At 40.4% G+C, this 13,966-nt stretch overlaps 1 protein-coding gene across 1 annotated transcript in view; it reads left to right on the top strand.

The window, feature by feature from the left end:
• LOC109967132 (plexin-A1-like) overlaps positions 1–13,966 on the top strand; it is a 274,553-nt gene that overhangs the window by 235,630 nt on the left and 24,957 nt on the right. The window contains exons 20-21 of the mRNA XM_020612491.1: positions 5,278–5,512; positions 10,158–10,300. Of these exons, the coding sequence (XP_020468147.1) occupies positions 5,278–5,512; positions 10,158–10,300 (378 nt within the window). The remainder of the gene's footprint in view (positions 1–5,277; positions 5,513–10,157; positions 10,301–13,966) is intronic.

The raw sequence follows: 13,966 nt of genomic DNA, 5'->3' as shown, positions 1-13,966 counted from the left end.
AATATTCAGGAACTTCACTCATGTACTGTAGTGTCACCAAAATCACTTCACACACTAATGACCATCTGGTGATTGTACTACAACATTTAGTTTGGAAAAATATGGTTCTGTATAATTTAGGTGAATTTTTATTGGGAAAAAATAGTTTGTTTATTATCTTCACTGTCAGATAGTAGTGTCACCAAAATCATCATTATGGACAGGCTAGAAACTCGATGAAGGGGTGTTCCTACCAGTGTTGAGACCAAACCTATGCCCTTGCTCCATAGATAAAAAACATCTTGCAAGGCTGCTTTACACAAGGAAATAAACTTCTGGAAAAACATATGCTACAGAAGATAACCTAAATTATTAGCCTTGCAAGTTGTAACAGAACCTGTGAGAGTGTAATCACAGCCCCGTTAATGGGGGTTTGTGTTCTGCTTGGGCAAATCAAACTCAGCTCACATGATGCAGACCCTGATTTACCACATCCATGTACCTGTAATGCAAACTGGGGGAATCCTCTGTGTGTTCTGTGGCTGTTACCTGAAATATTGCTGAACAAATGAGCTACAGCTAGAGTCTCCTTGTCCAAAGTGAGCTTTTGTAACTCCTGCTAAGTCTGGTCCAGCTACAGCAGTGACGCACTGAAATCGGTGCATTGTGGAGCTTGATTTACCCTTACTAGTCTTCTATGAAATGCCACTGATTCACTTCTCAGGGCGTTTGATGTGCATCAAATTCCGCACCTGTTGTTTCTATGTAAAATGCCACACACCTGCTGCATCTTAACATCAGTAACTCTCCAGAAGAGAAGCAGTTTTATTACGTTCAGTCGCAGCTCCCAGGCCTGACTCAAATGAGCGACATAAGTACCATAATTTGTATGTATGGGACACCCAATATATCATAAAAACTCTTTTAATACATTCAGGTGTGTGTGTGTGTTTGGTTATGTGTGTGTGCTATTGGCATCATTAGATCAGGCACACAGCTGAGCAGCAGCAACAGACAATTGAAATCTTCATGCAGGCCAAAAGACAGAAATGACTGGGCTTCAATTAGCAGTTATCTTTAATCCTCTGTTGGTCTGTCAATAATTGTATTGATTGCTTAGTCAGTAAAATGATGATACATGAAACTGGCCTGTACAATTTCCACAGCCCACAATGACATCTTCAAATTGCTTGTTTTGTTTAGCAATGGTCTGAAACTATTGTTGTTTAATAATTAACTCATTAAATATTATGCACTTATTATGCAACTGAATTTCATTGTCTATGTCTGTGCAGTGGGGTGCAGGGTGGCAGTAACAGTGCCACTGTCAGAATTTCATGAACCCTTTGCAAGATACCCACAACAGAAAGCATAATTATTTCCCCCTTTTTCTATCTCAAAGTGCATCAGAATGCCGCTTCTACATGTTAACATAGTTCCCGAACAATGCCCCTTGTCCTACAGGAGCCTCTGTCACCTTTTTCACCCTATCTTAGTTTACAAGCCTGACTAGAGACTGAATTGGTGAATTTGGGCAAACTAAGTTGTATGTATGTATGTATGTCATTTTTGGTAAGCCATAAGAGAAGTGTGAATGTCCACTTTTGTTACAGGTTATGTCCATGACAAGGCGCTGTCACCAGTGGAGCTGTCTTTGAGTTATCCAGAAATATAAAAGGTGGTATTAAGAGTACAATTGTTTCTCCAAGATGCCACTGATACACAAACACTCATCTCTAAGCTATAACCTGGGAGCCTTGTTCACTGTATAAACTTTTCTGATGTGAAAATTCTGTCCAACTCTCAGCAAATCCAAGCTGTAGTTGCCATTTTTAGAGCTTCATCTCCGAGTTATACTTTCTGTTTTCTATGTGAATTGTTGCAAGAACTAAACTAACAAAAAAAAACCTACTTTTTTTTTTACTACCACCCACAGTGTGAATGCTGTCAATGTCACTTTCTAGGGTCTCAGATTTTCCTAAATTGCAATATAATAGAGTACAACAAGTGTACACATGTGACCCATACAACTGTTCAGTTTTACTTGTGCAGAGTGTTGAGCTGTCAGCAGACTGCAGACTGAAATCTCTGATTCACTATGACTGGAGCAGACTTTCAAAATCACTGTGCAGCTCCTGGTTTGTCTGCATTAAAAAAAGCCAGATGACACAGCATTCAATCTGAATATATTTGGATGTTTGTGTGAATATCCTGCCAGTACCTCCATTCATTCCCCCGGCCTCCCCCGACCCTGTTCTGCCCATTTTAAACGTATCACCAGTGTCCTTTCAGAGTCATTTCACGAGATCTTTATGACATTCACTCCCCGCTAGCTACAGCCACTATATGTAGAAAGCCACTGACAGCACATCCATATAATTCGGTGTGATAGCTCTCAACAGAACCAGCCAGCTCCAAGGTGGAACGCTCTTGAATTTTTTTTTTAACAAAATGTCATGTTGAATATTAGAGCAATGCGACGTGTTGGCGGGGCTGGTGGAGTTAGTCCTTCATCTGACAATAGCCGAAGACAAAATCCAGCTGTCTGTTCCTATCTGTTCTGCTGTGTGTTATTACATGCACCATGTTTGTCTCATCTCTTGTGTGTGAGTGTTCATATGTCTTTGTTTATACGCATATCTTTGCCGTGTCGTGCGGAGAAGAACACAGCTGTGGGTGGTGCAATAATTTTCCCCATGACCTACATACAGGGGACCCCACTGGGTGTCCAGACATACTGTGTGTGTGTCTGTGCGCGTGTATAGTAAGAAGCAATGTATGTGTATATTAGTGTGTCTTTGTGTGTCCCTTCAGATGCTCAGCTGTGTGTTGGCAGCTGTTTGCCTCCCTTGAGTTTTCAAAGAAACTTGTTTGTGGTTTTGGCCTTCAGCTTGTTCACTTCCTCCCTCAGTCTTCAGTCTGTCAAGAGAGTAAAATTAGATGAATACCTAGAGAAGAAAACCAACCTAATGTTCCTAATACTCATGTTGCATTCAAGTCATCTGAGGGTATGTTTAGCCTGAGTTAATTGAACCAGATATTCCAGTTACTTCTGATTATTTGAAAATTGACAGTTTGAGGGCTAACAACCATAGCGTGTATGTCAAAAATTCTCAAATCCAGCATCCTTTTTTCTTTGCTCATGGGCGGGTGTTACAAATAACATTAACAGTGGCTCTGTTCTGTTCAATGGTCCCACTGGCCGTGGCAGCATTGAATGATGCATGCACAATACCAGGACCTTGAAACTAAAACAGCTAAATGGAATTCAGCCGTGCTTAATTTAATTATTTATACCTGTGCTTTTCTTTCTCTGATGTCAAAATATCCTCTGTGAAAAAGCATGAGAGGAAATCCCCCTAATTTACCTCATGCAACTAAAAACAAAGCCCATCCCATGCTGACACAAACAATGTTGAATAATTGTTTTTCTTTGTAATACTTATACCGCTGTGCCACTGATATATGTTCACATGTAGCTACTCTACAAATATAAGTCCAATATTCTCTGTCTCTGTTCTCGTCTCCTGAAAGAAGTATTTGGCTCTTTAGCCACTAAATGCTCCATTATGTTTACTAGCTAGTCGCTACCTTTGTGTGTCTGCTGATTGGTGCTGTGCAGGTAGTGTACAGTGGGTTTATTGGACCTCTTTCTCTGAAAGCATCTGCTGGTTGAAATTAAAAGCTGGAAGAGTAAACCAAAAACATTTAAGTTACAGGCAGTAAATGCAGTCTTTTGAGCTTAAATATGCTAAAATGCCACATGAATTCAGGAGGAATTCTCTGTTGATTCATCATATTCACAACATTCACATTTCATATAAATAGTTATTAGAACAGCTTTAGTGGGTAAAATATGTGGAGTTACCTGTTCTACATGAATGCAATATCACATACTTGCTCTACAATGAAAGGTGCATGAGCTACACCGAAATCATCAGACTGACTTACAATCTGTTGAAATTATCAGTCTGAATAACAAACTGTATTTCTGCAACTTAATTACTATAATCCAAGTTAATACAGTTCAGTCTCCAAACCAACGTCTTTGTAACCTGATTGTGTCTGCACAGCTAATTGGCTACTTAATCTTATATGTGCCTGTTTAATTGTCTCTACTATTGCAAATTGAATTTGTAAGTATTGAATACATCGATATTGATATAAGTGCTTCTGTGTTTTAGTTTTTCAATCAGACTTTGATAATGTTAACAAGAAAGTGCACTTACAAGAACTTCAAAGTACATAATCACACCTCATTTGAATCGGTTATCAACCCCCTCGGTGGAGAGCTTGATTTGATGGATTCCACTTTTGCTTTGTTTTGTTTTTTCTCTGTCTCTGAGACACATTGTGCTTATGTTAATGTAGTCAGTCAGAAAAAAAAGGAAAGCATTACATGTGTTTGACTTCCCATAATTAGCAAGGCTCCTTGGGGGGAGATTTAAATGCTGGTGATTACTTTGTTTGATTACTTGTGCTGTGTGAGTATGGGTGTGTGTACTGCATGTGTGTTGAGAGTTTCATGTGTCCTAAGTGTGTGAATATAACTAACTATTGTTTTAACACTTTGTATCTACCTCCGCATTCACTTTCTGACCTTAAACATTTTGCTAAAGTTGACTGTGATAACTGATGACGTTAACAACAAGATATCTATCTTAAAACTCGAATATTGAGCCTAAGTATCTGCAGACAATGCAGTGGAAAGTAAATCATTAAAAGGACTGAGCAAGTTAACTTGTGAGATCTTCATCATCAAAGCCGTCTGAAGCTGCTCCCCTGAAGGGAAGAATTGAAAACTTAATGCTCGCAGCAGTCGAAGTGATGTAAGCCTCAACACAATGAGCCTGTCAGAGATCAGCCTGCTTAGTGTGGGTGCAGAACAAATCAAATTTTAATGATCCTCACAGTAAAAATTGGGTCAACCAATACCTCTTTCATCAGACCACCAGCTTTTGATCTCTTCAGACCACCTCATGTTTTCAAACTAGCTGCTGTTGAAGGAATGACCACTGGTTGGTTTTTATGCTTTTCTGGGCATCCCCCAACCATCTGCAGAAAATCTCATGGGGAAAGTAAATAATTGGCAATTTTCTCTCCCTTAACTACTGTGGTGGAGCAATGCACTGAGCCTTCAGCTCTGAAAACACAGCTGCTCAGCGGCCACCAGCAGAAGCCTCAGGTCGCAGGTCTCTGCTGAATAACTATGAAACTGTATGAATAAAGAAGGGCGTTAGAGGAACCTCTGTCTTTTCTCCTTTGATCATTAAAAATAATTTGTGTTTCTGTGTTCAGATCCGTGCTGGCGGGTTTGAGTATTCCCCCGGGACTCTTCACATCTACTCAGACAGCCTGCTAACACTTCCTGCGATCATTGGCATTGGAGGGGGCGGTGGCCTGCTTCTATTGGTCATCATTGCTGTGCTGATAGCCTATAAGCGGAAGTCGAGGGACGCTGACCGCACCCTGAAACGCCTTCAGCTCCAGATGGACAACCTGGAGTCCAGAGTGGCCCTGGAATGTAAAGAAGGTAGGTAATAAAGGCAATGTGCACACAGTTTCTTTAAAGCAGTACTCCAAATTAAAGTGTAAACCATTAGAAGATAAATATTAAAACCTAAGGTTACATACATAGGTTTCAAACTTTTAAATGATGGAAAGTAACTTAAGTGTATGCATGTCTTTTGTTTGTCAAATAGTGCACATTTCATAGCAGTTGCGGTACCTGAAAAAAATGTGAGGTTTTTAAAAAGTAGTGTAAATCACTGGAATCATGTAAATATCGCGCAATTCGGAGCTCTACGTTTTCATGAAACAAATAGTATTTAACTGATATTTTGTTGTTCATATACATTTGTAGAATAAATAAGGAATAGAATGGCATTCACACCAGTTGCCTAGAAACCTCAAGATGGCAAGAAGACAGTTAATAAGCCACAGAGGTGCTACTGTAGTAGAGGTGCTGTTTTGCCCTGTTTCTAGTCTTTATGCTATGATAGCTTTTTGTTAGCTGTAGCTTTCACATTTTTAGGGGCATTTTTGTTATATCAGCCTGGGTTTATATATATTTTTAGGTTATATCAAATGACAGCATGGTTAGTACTGTCGCCTCATAGCAAGTATGTTCTGGGTTTGACCCTGCCAGCCAGCCGCAGCCTTTCTGTGTGGACTGTGCATGGTCTCACAGTGACTGTGTGGTGCCCCGTTTCTTCCGGGTGCTATGATTTCCCCCTGCAGTCCAGAGACATGCAGGTTGGGTTAAGTGGCAACTCTAAATTGCTTGTGTGTGTGAATGTGAGTGGTTGTCTCACTCTGTGTATCAGCAATGTGATTGACAGGTGACTTGCCCAGGGTGTACTTCGCCTCTCGTCCAGTTTTAGCTGGGATCGGCTCCTGCCCCCTATGACCCACGAGGATAAGGAGGTTTAGCCAAGGGGTGGATGGATGGTTATGAAATTCTGTACAGACATTTTATAGTCAAAAAGGCATACAGTGAAAATAATGTACCTATAGATTTATAGGTAGCATGTGTGTACTGAGTGATATATAGTTAGCAAAAGAAGCTGCAGACAGGGAACAAGCAATGCCATCAATTGCAGTTAAACTCTGCTGTCATTGCTGTCAACAGGGTGTCTGCAGGGTATGTTTACTGAAGCAAATGCATCACTGTGTCCTACGTGACTCTTAGCAAATAAAATGTGAAAATTCATGCCTAGTATAAAATTATACATAACAGAAGGAACTCGTTACAGTGATATTGCATCATCACAGAAATACAGTCAAGCTAACCAAATGGTACTGCATGCGCTTTGACTCACAGGTACTAAGAACTGACATGACACACAGATGGGTGTCTGTAGCTTCAGTGCTCCTTGACACAGATTATCTCAGTGAAACTCGAACTCTACAGGTGGATGGTGGTGATGCAGAGAGCTGTGTAACATGCAGTTTATCTGTCTGCAGAAAAACAGCAAAAGAGTGTCAGAAAAGACAGAGCATGCAAAGTGTTGGGAAGGATGTGAGGTCAAAATATCAAGGGGATTGTTTGTATAGAAATGAGAGGTAAAATGAATGAGAGGTAAATAACAGAGGAACGAGACAAGACATCGAGAGACAGCTCCGGACTGAGAAGGACCTCCAGGGGTCTTATGGGAGGTGGGACTTTTAGTAACCTAGCAGATGACTGATGTAAGGACAGCCCAGGTGTTTAGATTCAATATAACAACACAGGCACACACAGTCATGGTACAAGGTTATAATATGTTTCCACTACAGTCATGACACAGAGTCACAGCGCAATCAGCCACCAAGGATCGGTTGTCAAACAAAACCTGCAGCAGCTTTTGATTTAAAGCACTACAGTTTCAAGGAGAGCAGTGCACAGTTTCTGACTGAGGGGATGTTTAAATGTGTTCTCACTGTAGTTTGAGATGTTACTAGTGTTCTTCAAAAAACACAACTTAAAAAAAGTCCTGCACTTTCCACAATGAGAAGCTAGACAGTATTATAAAAAGGGAGCTGTAAGAACACTTAGTTTTCCTGGAAGTGAAGCATGGCTTTATTCCCACCTCCCAAAAAGCACCCCGCCCCCCCAGCTGGCCTATAGAGACGAGACAGCGAGTGTGGACAGAGGAACAGATGAAGTGGGCGGTCCCTGTGTTTGTGATTGTAAAAGAAAGCTTGTGAGTGTGAGGTCGGCTTCCCTCTTAGAGTCTTTAGCGGGGAGCGACAGGGGACATTTGGTCCAGTCATCCATGAGAAGCAGACATCACACCCTACACTGTCATCCAAACTAGCATATTGGCAGTCATGGATAATAAGTCACACATTAGAAATGACTGCTGACTGGCAAATGTCATTTATTAGTCCAGAGTAGGCAATAAGGTTTTTGTGAGATGCTATTTGAGAAGCAAACAAAATGCAAATGGGAAAATTCACAGCAAAGCATAGGTTAGATGCCAATGTACACACAGTCGGTGCTGTGGCATTTGTAGGCTTCACGTCCCAGACTTTGTTTCGACTGAGGTCTTGTCTTCCTTGCAGTATGTGCTTTCAGAAGCACAAGAGGAGTTTGTTAAGCAAAACACACAGACACAGTGCTTACAGCAACCAAAGTGAAAGCGGGTATCAACTGGATATAAAATCAAAGTCATGTTACAGCAACAGATGATAGTGAGACTCGGCTGAATGGGGTTTTTGAACTTCTTTTGTGTTCCCGGTTTACAGTCAATTTAATCCACATCATTTTATTGGAAGCATTAGAATGAGGGTACATTTCTTTGTTGGCTCTGTCTCCCCTTCTGCTTCTTTTGTTAAGCCTCTTTTGTTTTTCTCTCTTCCCTTATCTCCACTTCTTCTGCAGTCTGACCTGTACCTCCTGATCTTTTACTCCTCTTCCTCTTGGTCCTAATCGCTTATGCCCCCCGTTGTCTATATTTCCTTTCCTCTCAGCTTTATCATTCTTGTTTTTTCACCTCTTGCTCTTTCATTCTTCTCCTTTCCCCCTTTTCCATTCTTCCCTTTATCTTCTTTGTTTCCTCCCCTTTCCATCTCTCTTGTGGACCACACAGTCCAATAACAGCTGGGGGAAATTGTGCATGAAAAGTCATCCGTTGCTCTCTTAATAATTATCCACTCATGCAATTAATTGACTTTCCTTTCCAGGAACTTTGTTTTCTGTCTCTGGGTTCTGCTACTCTCTCCCTGGGCTAACTTTCTTTTTTATTGCACTGGGTTTGGGTCTTTTTGGGGGGGGCAAACAGAAACAGAATTTGTCAGGACTAAGACGCCAATAAAAAAACAGTTCCGTAGATTTTTTATCTCTGTCTTTCAGTGACATGTTAAGTTTCATCTCTGGATTTATCTGTACTTACTCTACATTAGATTAAAAAAAATGCACATCTCAAGCAACATGTCCTTTACTAAAGGTAACTTTAATTGCTGATTCTGGATGTGTAACTGTGCTTTAATGGCATCCTAACCTTGAATTCTCTCATGCTTCTGTCTTGTCTGTGTTTTTATTTCATTTAGTTCAGGTCTCATGTCATGTATTGCCTTTGGGGGTCTCTTTTCTTTTCAAAGCTGACCTGTATTTTTTGGCCCTACTGTATCATAGTGAGCCAGCTGCACTGCACATGATATACCCCTACTTTTAAGACCCAGGCATGAAATTATGCGCAGGCATAATTGTGTTCTGATTCTTTGATCAGCTCTCAGTTTCTTCTTGGTCATTACCACAGGTTTGGAATAATGTGTAAATTACTCTCCAAAATTTGTGCTTCATAACTTGAAGCTAGTAGAACTTGTCACTTTATAATTCAATCATGCTGGAAAAAAAAGGGCTTCCTATGGTGAAGTAGGAGTTTGAAGTTCCACTTGTCGCTATCAGTGTAGAAAACCTGGCCTTAAAACTGCTGATTGTTCATTTCAGTGAACACAGTTGCCTTTTCTCACATGTGGGACACCATGAGAAGTCACGTTGCGCAAAGGTCTCACTTGCAGGTGAATGTAGTGACAAGGGACCGTGTCTTAATTCTCACTAGGTCAACATTTGAGTTAGCAGTCCCAGAGAGACACTCAATCAAAATTTAGAGGAAAAAACTGGCAAACCACAAAAAAAAATTGGACAGCACTCATATGAACAACAACCAGGCACTGTTAGTCACTGGTATTAATATTAATATCTACAGTACATTAAAGCATGGTCACACCTGACATTTGCATGTTCACAAAAAAATAGACAAGGTTACAGACGTGATACACAAAGGTCTTTTGTGGAGCAGTTTATACTTCAAAAATTGAATGATACAGCACAGCTATGAAGTTGTGATAGCATCCTCCATTTTGAACTTTCCACCTTTGTTCTGTCAAAGTTCAGATTGTCAGGGTTCACTATAATTGAAGTCCATATAAAAGATTCACTCCAATTCACTTATAGATTTTATTAAAACGAATTTATGTCACCACAGAATTTTGCTGTATTAAATGCTGATTTGACTGAACCTTTAGGAGCGGACCTATATGGGACTATCTGATCAAAAATAAATGGAAGTACAGTCAAGGCTGTGTTGGCAGGGCTTTTGGACAAATTACAAAGCTAATCCTTCACTATAATTCATCCTGACATTTTCTCTTTTTCTCCATTTGCCTCCACTGTGTTTTTTTTTTTTTTTTAGCTTTCGCTGAGCTTCAGACAGACATCCACGAACTGACCCAGGAGCTGGACGGAGCTGGGATTCCCTTCCTGGATTATCGAATTTATGCAATGAGGGTCCTGTTCCCTGGGATTGAAGACCACCCTGTGCTCAAGGAGATGGAGGTACGGGTCAGTACATCAACTGAACTTAAACTGAAACAAACTAACCATAAATAATCAATTGTGCTAAAGAGCTGGGTTGCTGTAATAACAAGAGGTAGCATCAAACAGTAACTACTTATACTAACTGCATGTAGTTACATTCAGATAAGTATTTCCAAGAACTATTGTAGAAGGTGGATTTAATGATATGAAAATGTCCTTCTAGCTTTCCTACTTAATACCTTTGTAGCCATCGTGGGTACTGGGTCACCTTAAAGCAATCACACAGCCTGTTTTTGACCTAATATATCTTAATGTATTCTGCTTGTCTCAATGAATGCAAACGACTTTCCAAGAGCCTTAGTATCATCATTAGTCTAATCTCATGGGACAGACACCCCCCATATTCACTTGATATGGGGAAGTAGTGTTTTGAAGTGAGGATTGCTTGAAATTGATTGAAAAGTAATGTTATAAAAGAGATACAAGAAGATAAAGCGGTGCTGAAAGGCTGAGTGAGTGTGTAGCAAAGATGAAAGGAATGATAGCAAGAGGATTAGAGTAGAGAGGGAAAAAGAAAATCCAGGGTTACCAGGACTGTTACTTGCATTATACATCAGTGTTAATGTATTAATTAAGCCAGTACATGCAGCCACCTTGCCAGCACTGCTGAATAGAGATACTGCAGTGAATTTATAGACATTTTACAGCTGAGACCAAGGGAAGTAGAATTAATAGTATGTCAACATAAACTACCCTTGTCCAAAGGTAGAAAGCAGAGAGCCAAGTCTGTAATCAGCAGTATCATTAAGATGTAGAATCATGTGCTGCTCCATTGACTTTGATTGAAGCACTGACTTTTTGGAGTCAAGGAATAATTTGTTTGACCTTTTACAGCTTCATTTAATCGCTCTAATCCAGAAAGTGGATTTATATTCGTAGAAAAAAAAAGCTCTCTGGGCTTCCTTAGCTGCCTTTTCTGCCTTTTTTGATTCATTCTTAATGATTTTTCCTCTTATTTTTAGTTCGAAGGAAAAGTAGCGATCACTTAAACACAACTAAATTAACCTTGGATTACCCCCACCCCCCCATTGTGGTTTTTAGCAGAGACTGTAAAGCTAGAACTTCAGATACAAACTGTGAAAGAATACAGAGTAGTTTAAGACTGTTCCCCAACAGGAATGTTGCAAAGAGTAAATATACTCTGTATTTTACTTTCCTTTGATTTGGTTTGGCTTTTTCAGGCCCGCATAAGGCTTTGTGCCATAATTTATTCTAGGGTTGGAGTTGAATAGCATTTTATCAAGTACAGTTCTGCTTTGTATTCCTTTCAAACCCCTTATTAGATTTAATGGTTTACCTTTAAACATTTCTAAGTTAATAAGTAAATACAACTCAAGCATTTAACTTATTTTTCATTTGTTGCAAATACTCAAGGTCCCAGTTGAAAATTATGAATTTAAAAAACTTAAAGCATTATGCATTATTTACTAGGCATGCATTAAAGTGAAACTATGGGTCTCTTGCATTTCACATCACCACACTATTAGGGTTTTGAACTAAAAAACACACAGTTTTAAGGCGTTTTCACACCTAAACTCTGGTCTATACATGTAGTACACACCAGGAGATGATCCTTTTCAGTCACGTTCTCACCTACTGGAAATATTACATTTGACTATGCGAGGGTTGCATCTGGGTAGAGCATGAAGACAGTGAAACATGAAGCGATCCTGTAGCTGGTTTGACATGTGGTCATAAACAACTGAGTTCCTTGCCTTGCCTTATTAATATTTTTGTTGGCGTCTTCATTGTCAATGACTGTTTTTCTTCACCAATAGATGTTTGTATTCTTCCGTCATCAACACGCCCACTAGCTCCGTGTTACTACTCCAAACTACACGCTGCTCTTTTCTCACACGGGCTCAATAAGACTGTACACAGACTTTGTACTGGGAGCTGGCAGAGTAAAGTCCATTTAAGGTCTGGCCAACTGACTGAGACATTTGTGTTCTGACATGCGGCTTCCCCGTGTAATGTCTGGATAATTTCAGGGTTCCAGAGCATATCTAAAAGGGGCTTTAGAGCGGTGTTGCAGAGTTATGAATTTTTTTTTAAAAACAGTCAAAATCAGTCTCTGGCTGAGTACATACAATGGCTTGTTGAGTGCACATTACAACAGCTATATGTTTTATTACAGAGTAGCTAATAATTTATCTACACATGGTGGAATCACCCTCCACTGATATTTGTCTGTTAACATTTCTGCACTGGCTAAAAATTAGAAGTGGCAATTTGTCTGTTTTGTTCAGCTGCTTACTTCGGGTAAACAAGATATAGAATATACTGTACACTACATAGGACCTTACATGTCAAGTTGTCACATGTAGCAGATCGAGATCTGCACACTACTAAAGTCTAAGTGACACTGTGGTTCTAGTAGTGTGACAAGATGCCGCATGATCTGAACTCCCCATAGTGTCAGTACACCTTTAATTTGAAGTGTCAGGCAGGTTTAGATGTAATGGGATCTTACTCATTTTATAGTTATGTCTAGACTTCCTTCCCCTTCCTTCTGTATTTCCAATGGCCTGTGTAAACCAGCACTTCAAGCTTTATTGCTCTGTGTGACTGCTCTCTCCCTTAAGCTAGACAGCCAGACTTTGCCTGTGCAGTATGTACATGCATCTCCATCTGTCGCTCTCTCTCATTCTCTCTTGCCCTCCCTCTCTCTTATCAAACACGCACACACACACATCACACTCAGTATCCACCCTGGAGGCCCGAGAATCTCATTTAGCACTTTAGAGAGAGGCCCAGACACTTTATTATGGCACATCGGAGGAGAGAAAGAATAGATGTTACAGTGGTACAAAAGGATGACAATAGAAAGCGAGAGAGAGCGAGCGAGGTGGAAATTATGTGTTTGTGTGTGTATGTGTGAGAGTCACAGTGATAAAGAGAAGGAGAAATTAAAATGGAAGAAAGACCAGTGATGTGAAACAGTCAACAATAAGTGTGAGGGAGAGAATTAGAGCGGTGAGGAAGCTGGAGCGAGTGAGCGACAGAGAGACGTCTTCAGGGGGTTCAGTATGTTGTTGATGAGCAGTGACAGGTGCCAGCCACTGGAACAAGCAGGGCGCACTTCTGTCACCAACCCTGACACACACGCAATCCTCCTATGCCCTGATGCTTCTTCCTTCTTATCCCCTCTCTCCATCTCTTCCTCCTTTCTCTGTCTGACAGAAGAGTCTCGCTCATGCTGGGCTGGTTCGGACCAGTCCCATTAGAATTCAGACATTTTTAGAAAGTTCCTTGAGCAGGTAAAAAGCCAGATTTCCCAGTGACAGCAGGGCATTAAAGATTTATTACAGGATTCAATTCAAACAACATAACCAATTCAGCAAAGTAGTAGATTTGATTAAAATGGGGTCAGTCGCATACATTATTGCTTTACAAAACTCTAATTCACTAGAGTCAAGATTAACACCTGTCATAAACAGGTTTGCTGTATGAGAACAGACCGATTAAGTGCATGTGGAACTTGTTGAGGACCAATCATTAAAAATTCCTCTTAGCTATATTCAGCTAGAGGATCCATCCATCCATTCATTTTCCTCCGCTTATCCGGGACCGGGTCGCGGGGGCAGCAGTCTAAGCAAAGATGCCCAGACTTCCCTCTCTCCA

Source organism: Monopterus albus, unplaced genomic scaffold, assembly GCF_001952655.1.
Source record: "Monopterus albus unplaced genomic scaffold, M_albus_1.0 scaffold126.1, whole genome shotgun sequence".
Lineage (NCBI taxonomy): Eukaryota > Metazoa > Chordata > Actinopteri > Synbranchiformes > Synbranchidae > Monopterus > Monopterus albus.
Note: the sequence above shows the minus strand (reverse complement) of the source record. Positions and strands in the feature narration are given on the sequence as shown.